This window comes from Chelonoidis abingdonii, chromosome 2 (assembly GCF_003597395.2).
Source record: "Chelonoidis abingdonii isolate Lonesome George chromosome 2, CheloAbing_2.0, whole genome shotgun sequence".
Classification (NCBI taxonomy): domain Eukaryota; kingdom Metazoa; phylum Chordata; order Testudines; family Testudinidae; genus Chelonoidis; species Chelonoidis abingdonii.
Genome location: NC_133770.1, coordinates 100,222,541 through 100,239,709, shown reverse-complemented (window position 1 = coordinate 100,239,709; position 17,169 = coordinate 100,222,541). Strand labels below are relative to the sequence as shown.

Here is a 17,169-nt window from a genome sequence, read left to right as displayed (position 1 = left end):
CATGGAAAGGCAGAAGGGAATTTTTATATGTGAATTTAATACAAACACCTTTGTTTGTAAAAAAAAAACTTGCACCATTCACTAATGAGAATTTACCTAGACAAAATATAGGTAAAGTTACACACGCACCTGGCTGCTCTGATAGTATCACAACCCTCTGAAATGTCTTCATTAAAGCCTCTAACAAGAGTACAGACACATCTCACAGTTACATGTGCCCCCTCTCTGAATACAAAGTAGAATTATTTTAAATTACTATGCAGTGCTTCAAACACATCTTTAATTAAATTTTTACATTTTCGTGTTGCTACAGTTATGTCACCAATTGCCAGATTATCAATCTGCATTTCTTTACTTACCTCACCATAATTGACTCCCCCTAGTCAAGTTAGTTACGCCAAGCCAGCTGAAGCATGGGGTGTCAGTCACCTGGAGCAGATGGAGGCGACCATATCTACTGTACTTTTAATAACCACCAAATAAATTAAACAATGTGATCAACTATTGAAACATCTCACCCAATATTAGAAGAACATGATGAACTAACCAGTCATGCTGTCCTTCTCTTGTATTCTCTCTCTACTAGTGGAAGTAAAGCTGCAGTGAACATTCTACAGTGCCTTTTAAATATACTGAAGGGACATCTCCAGAAATCTGAAGCTTAGTACTGGAGCACTGCTGAATCCATTTTTATTAGGGCACAAACTCTGTTCTCTTTCTCTGTATATACACACATCAGAAAACAAACAAAAAAGCCACACACGCACTGCCTACACCGAAAGAGCCTCATGTACAGTGAAGAATGCCTATGTTACTGAGTGTTTCTCTTATCTCTGTTGCTGTGTAGTTCTGGGAATGTTGATTCTTTGGACTAGATCCTGTACTACAGAGCAAATAATTAAGGGTATGCAGTACATAAATGTTTGGAAGGAGGCCCAAAACTGGCATATCCAGGATCACACCAGGGTAGGGAGATCCTCTGGTGGCATAGTGACTCATGCACTCCTCCTATTTCTGCTGGAGTAGGGGGAAGGATGGTATGGCTGGGGCCAGTGATCCCTCATGCAGCCATGGTGAGCAGCTGGTGTAACTCAGACTGGAGGAACATTCTAGCACAAGATTAGGGAACACAAGGACTATCTTTACAACCCCTCTTTTGACCTTTGCTGCACACACTGTGGTTGTAGCTAAGCATCTGAGCCTTTATTTTTTTCAGTCTCAAAAAACCAGTACACAAGGTGAAGAAAAGACAAGTGACTAAATTCACTGAAGTAAACCAAGTGACGCTATGGAGGAACTGAACACAAGGAACTGAAGTGTTCACGAAAAAAAAGAACTAAACTATAATGACAACATAAACAGACAATGATATATCTCTACATACAATATACCTACAGAGATGTGTGGTGATGGGAACTGTATTTGATAGCTATGCATCCAAGGAAATACAATCTGTTGCATGTGAAATCTGTGGATGATTTTGTTGAATGTAGATGGAGAAGGTTAGGCAATTGGGTTTATAACAGAAAGTTGACTCAGCCTAAACTAGAAAATACTAGGACTTCTCCATAATATACTGTGTGTGTACGGATGTGTATATATATTACATACACACTCATATTGGGCCAGATCCTCAGTTGCTGTAAATCAGTTGATTTACACCTGTTCTGGATCTGTCCCTTCATAAACATACATAGATCTCCTTGTCATTTGTAAAACACATGGTTGCGCACAAGATATGTAAAACTGAAAAATCCTTTGGAAGAAGGGACGGACTGGTAGAACTGTTGATCCTAATTTTGACCTGATGTGTAAGATTCTTGATTTATTATTATCCTATTTAACAGAAACTGACAATAGAAATGCTGATGTCTGATTTTTTATTTTCAGCACAGCCCCAATTATCCAACCCCCCCAATACCTGATACCGGTCACGTCTCCCATATATTTATTAATAATACTGAGAATTATCTTTTTTATCTGCAACTTCGATTATCTGATGCCTCTGCTGACATCCAGATAATCAAGGTTGTTCTGCATATTGAGTCTCAGAATCTAACCTTCTCTTCTGTTGCTCGGACCTGCTACTGTGGACTCTAGAGTTTCGGTTGCTCTTTGTGGATTCCCACCATGAGCTACGAGTTCATCTGGCCATCTGGCGGAGACATCCACTTGCTCCCTTTCCATTTCAGGGCTTTGCACTGAATCTGGCACTGACTCAAAGGCACTGTTTTCCTCTTCCTCATCATCCTGTGACGAAAAGACTGTGCTCTCAGAAATCTTTGCACTGTCAACAGAGGAGAAACGGGTATGGCTGGAAAAGCGATTGCTACTGTCGTAACAGGAAGGGCTGTAGCAGGACGTACTGTAGCAGGACGTACTGTAGCAAGAAGTGCTGTAGCAGGATGGGCTGTAGCAAGAGGTGTCACACTCATTGTCCCCATACGGTCTGGAACTTGATTCACTCTCGCTTCCAGTCATGGGATGTTCCCCATCCAACAGCTGCTCATTTAAGTCTGAGAGGTGCTCAACTGAGGTGCTGCGGGGCACAGTTCCCCGGCTGAAATACTCATCAGTTCCGCTTTCAGGAGGAGGATCTGCCGCTAGCGTCTCAGACTCGCTAACCACATCCTTCTCCGACGTTTCCTTGACTGTTGACTCTTCGTCGTTCTCGCCGCCTCCCTGCTCCTCCTCTCCATCGCTACTCATCTGTGCTGAGGGCAGGCTGTGAAGCAGATTGTGGATCCATATGTAGTGTGTGCGAGGGGTCTCAGGCTCACCACATGCTGATGCGATCACCGTTTCCAGTTCAGACACAGGCAGGGAGCAGGGCCTGTTTTTCCTTTTCCCTGTGGTTCTTAGCTGCAGCTTGCTGTCTTCCTCCTCCTGGGCTGAAGCCCCTTCCTCATCCTGAATTTTCTCTAGGTCCTTGACAGTCTGTATGTCTGCACTCACTTCATCAATATCTAGTGCTTCTATGCTGGTAAAGATGTCGTTGTGTCCCTGAGTAACAGAATTGACTTTATTATTTTCCCTAACTTCAGTCTCTGAAGGGGGCGTGCAAGCCAGCAGAGCCAGTTGCTCAGAGAGGTCCATAGCACTCAGGGAAGGTAGCACTTCCCTTGGGATGGATTCCAAGGACTCAATAGCATCTGCTGGCACTGCATCAACCTCCCTATTTCCTGCTAGCTCTTCATTTAAGCTGTTCTGGTTGATTTCCCCAAGGCTATCAACATTGACACCATTCACATTGCATCCATTTAGCTGCTCTGGAGCTGTACTTTCTGAGGTCACTGTGCCGGTGCAGGGAGGCTCACCAAGGATTTCCTCTGCAGCGCTGTTCACAGGGCTTTCCTGCAGTTCAGCTGACTCAGGATCTGCACTAATGGAGACTTCTTCATCATCTGCATGCAACAAGAAAAGGAATTATTCCACTGCTACAATGATAAATACCCACCTCCATAAACCACCTTTCAAGATCCATGGATCCTACATGTCCCTATTACAACATGCAGTGTACCTCATCCAGTGCACTAAATGCCCCAGTAACAACTATGTGGGTAAAACCAGAAAATCACCACACTTCTCAAATGAACTCACATAGGAAAATGATTAAAAGCCAAAAACACCATATTCACTCATGGGTGAACACTTTTCACAAAACAATCACTCCTTATCTGACATCTCAGTCCTCATCCTCATAGGAAACCTACACAACACTTTCAAAAGACAAGCCTTGGAGCTTAAATTCATAACTCTGCTAGACACTAAAAATCATGGACTGAATAAAGAGATGGGATTTATGGTTTATTGCAACTATGTAATAGTCACAACTGTAACTACTACAATCCACTAACCTAGGGTTTCTCAAACAAGAGTCGCCACTTCTGTAGGGAAAGCCCCTGGCTGGCCGGGCCGGTGTGTTTACCTGCCCCGTCCACAGGTCTGGCCGATTGCGGCTCCAACTGGCCGCAGATGGCTGCTCTGGGCCAATGGGAGCTGCTGGAAGCGGCATGGGCCGAGGGACGTACTGGCCGCTGCTTCCATTACCACCATTACAGGACTTCCTAATAACTAGAGCAGGCCAAAAAATTAGAACACTTTTTTTCTGAAAATTTTCATGGAAAAATGTCAAAATCAGAAAATTTCCGAGCAGCTCTACTCCTTCTAATGAACATTTTTTCCATAGGCTGTCAAACCCACAGGCCTCTGTGCAAATAACAAAACAGCTAACCACAAAAGCAAGATACTTGCACTGATTGATGAAATACAACATGCTGGAAAGCTGAGATCTAAAACCGTGATAACAGCTCCTTCCTCCATCCCACAGTTTCCCTTTCTCTGCCTTGTTGTATATTATTATCTATTTATTTATTTTGCCATAATGATGTTGCCATCATTTCTCACTTAAAATTTGTTATGATTTAGAAAATATCTTCTTCCTTCCCCCCACTGACAATGGTCACAAACACAACAACTAAATCAGTCTAAAACCATGTGTACCATGTAAAACTAAAACTTGGTGTGCCTGAAGGTTGGATATGACATGATCAGAAACTCTATATTGTGCTATTTTTTTTGCAGCCGTTGGGAGAAGTAGTGCTTAATGTTAATCCTTGCTGATGCTACAACACTAGAAGAACTATCTCTATGCTATTCTGATATTGATGTAACAGATTCTTAGTGGTGAGCTATGTGGAATACACTGCAGAAAAAGCATTTTTACAGAGTGACTGCCAATACATTCTTATTAATGGGCAAGCTTGTGACTTGGAATATGTGCCCTGTGTAAGGGAGTAAGCATGAGCAAGAACCCCCCCCCCCCCTTGTTGGCTAAGTACACCTTGGATTGGGGCAGATAGGAGTAAGCAGAGCTACTCCCTCCCTGGAATAGGTGATGTGGGAGAGTGCAAAACCTTAACTCTCCTGGAGTCATTCTAGGGGAGGAGATGGCCCTTTAACAGTGTAGGTCAGTAGTAAATGATTTCACACTCTAGGAGCAAAGGGAAAGCAGGGGAGGGATTGTGCCTCCTGCCGTGGGGTGTAGCTTATGTACTATCCTTTGCTCATGACCCTGCCTAAAGGTCCAGTCTAGACCTAAAAGAATTCAAGCCTATGTAGGGGAAAAGAATGTAAACAAAACTTCCAGCTCTCCATAAATAAGCATTCCTGAAGAAGCCAATACCTGGATGAATAGAAGAAGTTATCTCAAACCGAAACTGCAGCTGGCCGCTGACGTGATCTGTTGGAAGCCTACGTCCCAGAGTGTAGCTGACAACCCTGTCCCTGTAAGAAAGCAAGTACTGTTACAGAGACTGTAAACTTATCCAGTATCTACAGTGAATGGAGAAAGCTGCTGTATCATTCACAAATACCTGCCATTTTCAAAGGCAATTCACACTGTATTATTCCAACCAGCAGTGCAGGCATGTCTGAGTGCGTGAGGGAAGGAATAGCTGGGAAGTGGGGACCAATGTCTCCAACTACAGTGGAAAGATTCAGTTAAGTTAATAACCCAGGTTTTCCAGGATATATGTGGTGGCAAGTCTAACAATCTGATCATGTCAAACTTCTCTTCAGATTCTTGCATATCCTTCCCCTTTCCTTCTATATCAAATTCAAGCTCTTTGGCTTTGCCTTCAAAGTCCTATACAGCCTGACTCCCCGAATCTGCTTCTCTGTTCTTGTTTCTTTTCTGCTCTCTTCTTTGCCCTTCGAGCTACTCAACTGACTGCCCCTTCATGTCTTTCTTCCACTCCTGTTTCCATGCCATTGATACACCTAGAGCACATCCCTGGGCAGTCATGATGCCTCCACCCTTTCCGTCTTCCAGTCCTTCCTGAAGACACACTTTACCCAAAAGTCCCACAACCCCCTCTCAGAGAAGAGTGAAACTAGAAAAAAAGATGATCTGCTCATTGCCCCGAACTGAAGCTTAGTCAATGTCTGTAAACCACTGAGTGTGAAGAGTGTTAAATGCTAATATCTGTATACCTTCTGAAGAAGCAAATTTTAATTTCCATTTGGCACTGCATATGCTCCCAAGGTAGTTTTACATATATTTGTAACTCGAATAAATGAGATCATTTTAATATTCATGTAAACCTGGTGATTGTGTATTTGTTGTCTCTGTACTTGTAGATATGTCTTTCACTGAGTTTGCTTCAGAGAACCATTTTCAGAAACAAAATAAAGCGAGGTTTGGGACTCACCAGAAAACAAAGCCGTTGCACTCAGCAAGGTCTTTTCCTGGAGAGTCCCATGTTTATAACACGAAAGTAAATTCTAACTTAAACCAACATCATTAATTAGAGAAATCTCTATCAAATAAGTAATTTCATTTGAGCAAGATTATTTGATTACATCATGCTGTTTCAGCCATAGACTTCACTATTCTTTTCTTAGTGGCAGTGTGATTCGTCAGTAACACAAAAGTCACACAAATAACAGATTTACCCTATAGCATGTCTCTCCAGCAGGCGTTGCACTGGCATGGAAAGTTTCCCCAAGAAGCGTTTAATGATTGGCCGGCTCTTTGCAAATTTATCCTTAACTTCTATTTCCAGAACGTCCGTGGGAAGGGAAACAAAGCTGAACTGCTATGATAAAAAAAAAAAAAAAAAAAAAGAACATGAAATAAGTGGCTTAGGCATGTGAAGTTCAAGTTTACTAACACAACAGGAAGGTTCAGCAATTAAGCAGTTTCTTAGAACCAGGACAAAACCAGTACTAGGGGGCATGTCTATGTGGTGATTTAGTGTGTGGCAAGCCAGTGTGCCAGTCTACAGCACTCTAGCCTGACACGTAGTAACTGTACACATGGATCATGCTGCCCCTGAATAGAAAGTTCCGTAGTGTGCTTTGGCCTACTGCTATTTGAAAAGGGAGAAGATCACAGTGTACTGTAGAACCGTTAGTGTGTGGTAGCAAGGTCCACTTAGTGTAAGAACCACTTAGTGTGTGGTCTACTGTAGATTCACACCCCATCTTACCATGCACGAAATTACTGTACAGACAAGACCTCTTGGATCCCAAGATCCAGACCTGTAAGACACTGAGCCCTAAGTCAGAGGGGCTGAGTAGGAGCAACTCACAGGAAATGCTCAACCCTTTGCAGGATCAGGCCTCTATCGTTTGCAGGGAGTGGATACTAGCAGGAATTATGCACATTAATACATTCATTATTTGCACTCCAGCCATGCTAAACAGCCCTCATCACCGCTCCACTGTGGTCAGCATTGTACAAACAAATATCACAGTGGCAGTCTCTGTCCTAAAAATTATAATTGACTCTAACACATTGGGCCAAATTTTGCATTTCTCCAAAAATTCAGTCCCAGCGAAGCCCTTACTTTCCATAAAAAAAAGAAAAAAAAAGTTGCAAGTAAATACAATTCTGCTGACAAACAATGTGAATATCTAGGGGTAAGATATATAGTAATGGCATAATATTGTCCAAGAATACTGTTTTTGCAAGTGTGAAAAATGATGATAGCAATTTATTCACAAACCCATCGTGTCTCCCATGCTACCCCAGGAGGAATATCCAATAGCACGTCTCCTGGACAGGCTGACCTTGCCCTTTCCTGGATATTGGAATTCGCTTCTGGGACAGTGCAACCTAGCTCTGGGTCCCTACTAGTGTGGGAGTTGATGGTGTCTTGCCCCTCTGCACCTCTGCTCCGAGTGGATTTACTGCTGTTAGTGAGTTATAAACTAAGGGAGGGAATCTCATGTAGGTGTGTAAATGACTTTGAACGAACATGGGACTGTTGTTTGATTTCACCTAAAAGGCCACTATCCACACAGTATCAAAGTGGTGTATTAAATGAGTCCTACGGTGCCTGAAACAGGTATCTAACACTCCCACTGTCAATGGCAGTCCAGGTTATTAAGGTTTGAGTACCTACAACTCCTAATGAAGTCAAAGGGAGCCGCACCTCTACCATGAGATCTTCAAGTTATCACAAGTGAGCAGCCAGGATGTTTGATCTGCAACGCTGCAGTGTGCGTATGGCAAGAATTGCAAATAAGCCAAGAAATAAAACTAAAAGAAGTGCTAACACATCTTTTTGTCCACACTTTCTACACATTTTCCGCAATATATTAGAAAAGAGAGTAAGTTTTGCAAAGCAGAGAGCAGCAGTATTCCAGGCATACTGAAAATTGTACAGTGTCTTTGTATTGTTACTATTGTAACAGCTTGATACAGCCCCCAGGCAACTGGCTGCTCCATGACATTCATAAGGAATTCAGAACAGGGGAATTAACCAGTAGATGAATGACATTATAGTAAACGCCTCAATTTGTTATTTAATAAAGTTGTAAATGATTAGGCTATTGACACTTTTAGTTCAAAAAAAAATCTCCAAGGATTAGAACATGTGTGCACACATGCAAAATAAAGATCAATCATTCTTAAATGGAAAGTACAAGCTGCATTAATGATTTAAATGATCCCCTCATCCGTAACCCTTTCTGATATCATGTAAATCTGAGGTAAATCAGAATTAACATGAAAATATATTTCTTTGACTTTGGAGTGGAACCAGTCCTGATAGTTCCATTCTTATTCAAGGAGGAAAGTTAACATTGTAACATTGTACAGGTGCATTATCAGTAGCTTTGCAAGGGTAGGCAATGAAGTTAGGAGTCTAAATACCTCTGAGGATCTGGGCCACTGTGTGTTGGGTAAGGTGTGTTGAAAGCAACCAGGGAAGTAACTTTATTTGCAAGAACAGGTACTGGTCTGAGAAAAAGTTAAGATACAATGAAGTCCCATCTATCAAACAATATTTTGATCATGTTAGGGGACAACCATGCCATAATCTGGTCCCCCGGCATGACTGTATTTGTCGTATAGAGGACCTCTTCTGACTCATAGACTTTAAGGCAAGAAGACCATATAGTGTGACCACCTACACGTCACAGGCCACAGAACCTCACCTACTCACTCCTGTAATAGACTCATAACCTCTGGCTGAGTTACTGAAGTCCTCAAATCATAATTTAAAGACTTCAAGTTACAGATAATCCACCATTTACTCTAGTTTAAACCAGCAAGAAACCTGTGCCCCATGCTGCAGAGGAAGGTGAACCTCCTCAAGGTCTCCGTTAATCTGATATGGCAATCAGTTAGACACTGAGCTTGTGAGCAATACCCACCAGCCAGACACCTGGGAAACAATTCTCTGTAGTAACTCAGAGCCCTCTCCATCTAGATTCCCATCTCCAGCTTTTAAAGATATTTGCTAATAGCAGCAGTGGAGGGCCACATGCCACTGTACACAATCTCATCATATCATCTCCTCCATAAACTTATCAAGCTCAGTCTTGAAACAAGTTAGATTTTTTGCTCCCACTGTTCCCGTAAAAGGCTGTTCCAAAATTTCACTCCTCTGACAGAAACCTTCCTCTAATTTCAAGCCTAAACTTGTTGGTGGTTCAGTTATATCGATTTGGTTTTGTGTCAACATTGGCCCTTAACTTAAATAACTGTTCTCCCTCTCTGGTGTATTTATAGAAAGTAACCCTATTTCCCCTCAATCTTTGTTTTGTTAGGTTAAATAAACAACATCCTTAAGTCTCCTTTCATAAGGTAGGTTCTCCATTCCTTTGATCACCCTAGTAACTGTTCTCTGCAACTGTTCTAGTTTGAATTCATCCTTCTTAAACATGGGAGACCAGAACTGCACACAGTGTTCCAGATGAAGTCTCACCAGCGCCTAGTATAATGCTTTAAGAACAATAGTGGCTGTAAGGAGTAATTGTAGTTCTGAGATCTGGAACATTTTGCTCAAAAGTTTGTCAGTAGGACCCAGTTGCAGCGGGAGTTAAAGGAGTGAACCCAAGAACAAAATTGGGGTTGGTGGTAACTTGTAAATAATGACCTATTCACTGTGCTAACACAATTCATTTTCGTTAATATTTGTTTCCTTGTTGCAGCTGTGGTTCTCATCCAGTTAAGGTCAATGCCCAAGATTTGCAAAAGTGGCTAATGATTTTGGGTGCCTCAGTTTTAGGGCACACAAATTGACACACCTTAACAAGTCCTGATTTTCAGTAAGAGCAGGGCTGTCTTTAGGCATACGCAGCATACACATCTGCACAGAAAAAATCTGGGGTACCACTCTTGCTGGCTGCGGCGCAGACTCCTCTCCGGCCCCTCTCCCATGATGGGCTGGCAGGCTTCTCCCCGACTCGATGCCATGGCCCCTCCCCTCCACCCACTCACTTCTCAGCCAGCCAGCTCAGGGCTCTGGCTTGGGTGGGGCCTCATGGAGCCAGGAACAAAAGTTTGCATGTGAGTGACCATGGGGAGCTGAGTGAGGCCAGGGGCGGGCAGGAACAGAGTGGGGGGATACCCGGAGGCTGGGAAGAGAGCTGGGGTGCCAAGCTTGGGAGGTAGAGCCGGGCATGGGACTGTGGGAAGTGGGGGGTGGGAGGAGGAGGAGGAACTGGGCTGGGGATGGCTGTGGGGAACTGGGCTAGGAAGGGAAAAGAGCGGAGGGGTGTCTTTGTCTGGCTCACTGAGCAAGCAGCAAACATGCTAGGGCCTCCTGGGGAGCAGGCTGGTGGCCTCTGGGAAGAGCTGCTGTTCTCACACCAAGCAGCCCCACACAGTACCTGCACCTCTCCCCTCTTCTGCCCACATGCCCTGCCCCACTGGCAACTTCCTGCAATCTCTCTTCTAGCCTCCTTTACACTCCATCTCCCTCTTCTCGGAAGTCTAAGCCAAGAAGCCGAGGATCCCCTTTGGACCATCACCTTTTCCTCTCCTCCCTTCCCCAGCAGGGATCAGCAGCAGACGTGGGCTGGAAGGAGGAAGAGGCACACACACAACCTGGCTGGGGAGGAGAGAAGGTTAAAGGAAAATAAAAGAAGGTGGTGTTTGCTTTTCCTGCCCATTCACAATATTCCGGTGTCAACAGGAGGAAGCTGACACTAAAACAAAAGGAGGAGGGGGATTTACCTGGAGCAGAAAAGCAGCAATCAAGGCTGCAGAATGCATAGAGGAAGCAACCTCTTAGCTGGAAGGAAGATGGACTTGCACTTGACAAGGCTGAAGTAGCTGTAAACTTTTATTTAGGGAAAAAGGACATGATTTTTTTTCTTGTGGAGCCAAGTATCTCCAGGGCTGTCTCTCAAACTGGTAGCATTTTGAATGAGGGAGAGTTCTAAACAGTGCAGAGTTGAGTAGGATTTTAAAGGTCCCTTGAAGAATGCAGCACCTTCTTCCTCACCTGGGGGAAAGACCTTTAAAAATGGCGTTAAATAGTTCAAAACAAGAGCCACTGTTCAAATGAAACTTGACTGGTTATGGCTCCAGCCCCACTGTTGAAGCATTGTTGAAACTGCGTGCTGAGTTATACCCAGTACAATCCCACTGAGCCGTGTCTGGCAACCAGCTGCGTAAATCAGGGCAGAAAAAAAGACGGGTGCCTGAGTATAATTCCTTTTTATAATAAACTGCACATCTCAAGCACCTCTTTACTTTTCAGCATTAGAGGGAAATGCTCTATTTTAAGGAGAATGAAAGGCCATTTGGAAGTTGATGGCCCAGAGTGGTGGCAGACAAAGGTCTGGATGAGGGCTGGACTCAGCCATTGGTATCAGCTATTTCTTTTTCATCATTCAAATGGATTTTGGATCATGGCTGGCATCCCAGCCATCATGTAAAACACTTTCATGTGGCCTTTTGACATGTGCACAAAGGCATCTCACTGCCAAGCCCCTATCCTAGGAGGGGAGGGGAGGGAAGGCTGCAGGGTCATCTCCCACCTCCGTGCAGCCAATGGCCTATGCTTGCCACTGCAATGCTGGAGCCTCCACATTATTGACAAAAGTTGCAGAACTTTGCAGAATTTTAAAATATTGTGCTCAGAATTTAATTTTTTGGTGCTGAATACGGGGTCCTGGGCAGCTGTGGGGGCTATGGGTGGGAGATCGTTGTGCATAAGGATCTGTGGTGAGATCTCTGGGTGAGGGGCCACTGGGCATGGGGGTTGCTGGGCATAAGGAAGTGGGGGCACTGGGCAAGGGGGCGGTATAGCGGGGCATGCTGGCAGCACAGGGCTGGATTTGGGGGCACAGATGGGAGGGAAGTGCAGATGTTAGGGGTGAAGGTGGCACAATTAAACTGTTTTTAATAAAGTGCATGTGGCAAGTTTTCCAGTACTCTAAGCTTATGTTTGTGTTGCTAAGAGCAAGTCGGGCATAGGGGCACAAGTTTAATAATACTGCGTAGGGCCCCATAAACCCTAAGGATGGCCCTGAGTAAGAGCTGTGCAGTCTCCCTCTGAAAATCAGCCCCTTTAAGGTGTCTCTAGTTGGGCCCCTAAAAACTGAGACATCTGGAATCACTAATCACTTTTGAAAATGTAGGCCATAAAAGGTATTTATTTAAAGACATGATTGGGATATTTGGATCTGGAAATATAACACTACCAAATCCTAACTTACACCCTGTTCTTAACTATTGCCACCATACAAATACTGACCCCTTCATCTTAGTTCAGGGGTGGGTAAACTACAGCCCAGGGGCCACATCCGGCCATCCAGATGTTTTTTTATCCGGCCCTCGAGGTTCCTCTGCGGAGCAGCATTGAGGGCTTACCTCACTCCATGTGGCTCCTGGAAGCAGTAACATGTCCCCATTCTGGCTCCTACGCATAGGGGCAGCCAGGGAGGGTCCACATGCTGCCCCCGCCCCAAGTGCTGCCCCTGTACCTCCCATTGGCTGGGAACCACAGCCAATGAGAACTGCAGGAATGGTGCCTGCGGATGGCGCAGTGTGCAGAGCCACCTGGCTGCGGCTCCACGTAGGATCTGGAGCAAGGACATACTGCTGCTTCTGGGAACTACTTGAGGTACGTGCACCTCAGACTCTGCACCCCTGACCCCCTCCTGTGCCCAACCCCCCTGCTCCATCCCTGATCCTCCTTCTGCCCTCTGAACCCCTCGGTCTCAACCCAGAGCACCGTCCTGAACCCCCAACCCCTCATCCTCAGCCCCATTCCAGAGCCCTCACCCCCTCTGCACCCCAACCCCAGCCTGGAGCCCCCTCCTGCACCCTGAACTCCTAATTTATGGCCGCACCCTGGAGCCCTCACCTCCTCCTGCACTGCAACTCCTAATTTTGTGAGCATTTACGGCTTGCCATACAATTTCCATACCCAGATGTGGCCCTTGGGCCAAAAAGTTTGCCTATCCTTGTCTTAGCTGGCAACCTTTCTTGCAACCCCTAAGATGGGATGGTTTTGCATTACCCCTAAAACTGGTCCTGAATGTCTTTGAAGAGCAGAAAGGACAGTGAGTTTTGTGGTCTCTTTCAAAAGGCAACTCCTATCAGCCAATATAAAATGCTAGTAACTGCTACTGGGTTTAATAAGCATGATGCCTTTTTTGGTCTAGTATTTGCAAATTGTCACACAAGAGCAGCTAGTCTGCTTTTTCTGTGAAGCAAAGATGACACCTTAGGCTGCATATCTATGAATAAAAAAGAGCTTGATTATGAATTCTGTGGTACCCTTGGGTGCACGCTGAAGGATGTCGCAATGAATAATTCATTCCCAGAGTGCTGAGAGAAGGTAGTTATGTGATCACAACGTGAAATAAAAATTGACTGTTTATGTAGGAAGATGCCGATTAATATTGCTCCCACATGTGCCCAAAAACAGCTCCATTTTTAACTCAACTATAACCCGAAGGGATTCACTGTAAGAATAATTCATTTGACATCGTCAGTGTTACTAACTCACAATTTTTATTGGGAGTTGCACAATATTTCGTGCTTTTCTTAAAGCCTCATTTCCTGGAGTCACGTGATTACATGAGAATCTCTGCTTTCATAGTAAGTTCCTGTCATTCGTGGCTGCAGAGAGCCAAAACTGGGACTTAGGCTCCCCAACTATGGTGTGGAAGTGCCTAAGTGATTTCATGGATCCCACCTATACAAATTTACAAATCACAATGTAAATCATTTTTACAAATGTAGCAGAATAATCTTGAAATGCTCACATAGCCTGTATTGTCCATGGTTGCTGCCCGCACATATTCCCAGCGACCCCTTTGCTAAACAATCTTCATTCCTTCAATCATATTGCAAAGAAAACAACAGCCAATATTTGCTCTTGGAGTGAATGGGAAAATCTGTATTCCAGCTAAAGGAGGGTCTAGAGTGAGTGAGGGACATGGAGGAAGGAATACTTATCCCCAAAAGGAGTGAAGCAGTATCCATCTGTTCTGCAGTCACTACTGGAGCCTCAGGATTAGACCCATACACTACTCAAATCACATTCATTTCCCAGTAGGGACATTTCAGTCAAAGGACTTTTACAAACAGGTAAAAATGGATAGAGCTAAAAAAACAACAACATGAGCCTTTGGCCAGAATATCTGTTGTGAATGGAATCTGCTTGAGTAGTCTATTTATAGATACACGCTAATAAAAGTAAGAGCTGAGTCTTGTTTTCCTTGTTGATATTGTTGTGATTTATGGAAATGGACCTGCACGGTGAGTGCTGGGTTATACACAAACAATGGAGTTAGAAAACAAATATTCAAAGCAATTAGAATTGTGCAAACCCAACAATTTTCTTCTGGTGATATTCATAAGTTTGACCTAAGGCAAAGTGTCACCATTTCCACCAGCAAACTCAGCTTTTTGCAGGAATTTCATCATTTTTGTAGCAAATTACTGGAGTATTGTTGTATCAACCAGGCAAGTTATTAACAATTTCAACTTTTTACAGAGGAAACCTCTGTACCAAGCTGCTGCTGCACCCTCTGTAACTCTCATTCAGCCTCCTCAACTCCTCCCCCTGCCTTCCTGTTTCCTGTCTTTTCAGACTCCCAACAGCCAGTGCTTCCAGTTCTAATAATTACAAGCACATCTAAACACCACATTCCCTCCTCTCTTAAGAAACTCTCCCAATTAAAATAAACATTGTTGTCCTAACCACAGGAACAAATAGGAAACAAGACACTATACTACTGGCAGAAATATTACACTGGAAACACTGTAGATACTACATGACATAGTCTTTAGTCCAGATAGGTGGTTGTCTGGGTCTGACAGGCTGTCTCTCAAGCCCCGGTTCCAGTGCAATATATTGTTGTGTTAGTTCTACGGTAAAGTCATCCAGTGCAGACTGGGTGTTGGCATAATCTCCTCTTGGTGCAAAGCAGGTGCAAGATAAGAAGCATTCCATACCCGCCCATCAGAAAGTCGATAGGTGTAAGGTCCCTTCTTCTCTATGATTTTAAGAGGAGCTGTGAATTTATAATCCCCTTTGCGTAAAATTCCAGGTTTTCATATTCTAATGAAGGAACCACACTGAAACTTTGGTTCCTTAGCACCCCGCCGCTTATCTGTGAAAGCCTTATGTTTTGCTTGTTTCTGTTCAACTGTTTTTCTCACATCATCCTTGTTTGGGGCATCAGGTCATGCCTTTAACAATCCAGCAATGTTCAGTTTAGTATTCATCTGTTTCCCATGCAGTAACTCTGCTGGTGATCTTTGCGTTGTGGTATGTCGTGTAGCCAGGTGTGCTTGCAAGAAATCAGTAGTGAAGGGTATCCACAATTGCCCTTCCAGTTTAGCTGTTTGCAAACTCTCTTTCAAACTTCTGTTAAACCGTCTGATTTCCCCATTGGCTTGAGGGTAATATAGGGATGAACTTTTGTGTAAAATGTTCCTCTCTGGTAGAAAGGTTTCAAAGTCCAGAGAAGTAAATGGACTGCCATTACTGGAAACCAGTTCTTTGGGGTTACCTTCCTACTAAAAACTGAAGAGAGGAACTGAATTATGGTAGCAGAAGAGATTTGCGATGTAAACGCTACCTCAGGCCATTTACTGAAATAGTCTATTAAAGTAATGGCATAATGACAGTCAATTGGAGCAGTATCAAAGGATCCTACAATGTCATCGCCACTTTTCCCCATGCAGATTCAGGAAGAGGAACAGGCTGTAACGGAGGGGTACATGTCACTGCTGTCTTATCATGCATTTGGCAAGTGACACAGGATTTTATGAGTGCTTCAGTTTGAGAGTCCATCCCTGGGCACCAATACAGATCCTGTAGTCATTGTTTGGTTCTGACAATTCCTTGATGAGTATCGTGTGCCAGGTGTATGAGTTTTGATTGTAATTCTTCTGGAACATGTAGCCAATGTGTACCTCATAGAACACAGTCATTGAGCAAAGAAAGTTCATCCCAAACTCTAAAATAAGGGAGCAAAACTGGGTCAAGGTTTTTAGGGTTACTGGGCCATCTCTTTGTCAGAAATACCAGTAGTTTTTGTTGAATTGGACATGCTGAACAAGCAGCTTGAAATTGTTCTCTTGTAACTGCAGTAAGAGTGCTTGTAATAAGTGCAACTACTACATCCTCATCCTCCGGTGGACCATCTGGTGAAGGCAAAGGCAGGCGAGAAAGGCAATGAGCTACCACATTTTGGTTTCCAGGCTTATATTCCAGTTCATAATTGAAAGAGAGTAGTCTTGCAGAGCATCTAGCAATACGATATTCTGCTCTTTGGAGTCCTGTCATGGTGAGCAACGTCATCAAAGGGCTGTGGTCTGTGCGCAACTTGAAAGTGCCGCCCCACAAGTAAGTTCTCCATTTTTCAGTAGCCCAGACACAAACAAGTGCTTCTTTTTTGACTGCAGAATCTTTTCTCTCAACATTACTCAGTGTCCTTGAAGCAAATGCAACAGTCCTCTCTGTGTTGTCCTCAAGAAGTTGTGTGAGGACAGCCCCAAGTCCATAATCAGAAGCATCAGTAGTTACAATTGTGGGCAATGTAGGACTGAATAGTGCAAGCACTGGACTATGTACAATCAAGTCTTTCACCATTTCAAAATTAGCCTGTGCATCCTTTGTCCACACTAAGGTTGAACTTCTCTGTAGTAATTCTCATAACAGTTCAATGACAGAAGCATAACTGGGAATGAATTTTGCATACAAGGAGGTAAGACCCAAGAAGGAACATAAGGTTTGCAAATCTCTTGGAGGAAGAGCATGTGAAATTGCCAGGATATGATCTGGATCAGGTTTTAGTCCAGCCTGTGAAATTGTAAGCCCCAGAAAGGAGAGATCAGTTTGTCTAAATTTGCATTTGGACCTATTGAGTTTGAGGCCTGCTTTGCTGATGCAGTTTAGTACA

The 17,169-nt window shown here is 43.9% G+C and overlaps 1 protein-coding gene across 1 annotated transcript in view; it reads right to left on the bottom strand.

Annotated features, from left to right (window-relative positions):
- The window catches only part of HECW1 (HECT, C2 and WW domain containing E3 ubiquitin protein ligase 1), a 395,944-nt gene that overhangs the window by 113,719 nt on the left and 265,056 nt on the right, over nt 1–17,169 (bottom strand). Inside the window, exons 8-10 of the mRNA XM_075062598.1 lie at nt 6,457–6,599; nt 5,186–5,286; nt 2,061–3,404 (exon numbers count right to left, since the gene is read on the bottom strand). Coding sequence (XP_074918699.1) covers nt 2,061–3,404; nt 5,186–5,286; nt 6,457–6,599 — 1,588 coding nt within the window. The remainder of the gene's footprint in view (nt 1–2,060; nt 3,405–5,185; nt 5,287–6,456; nt 6,600–17,169) is intronic.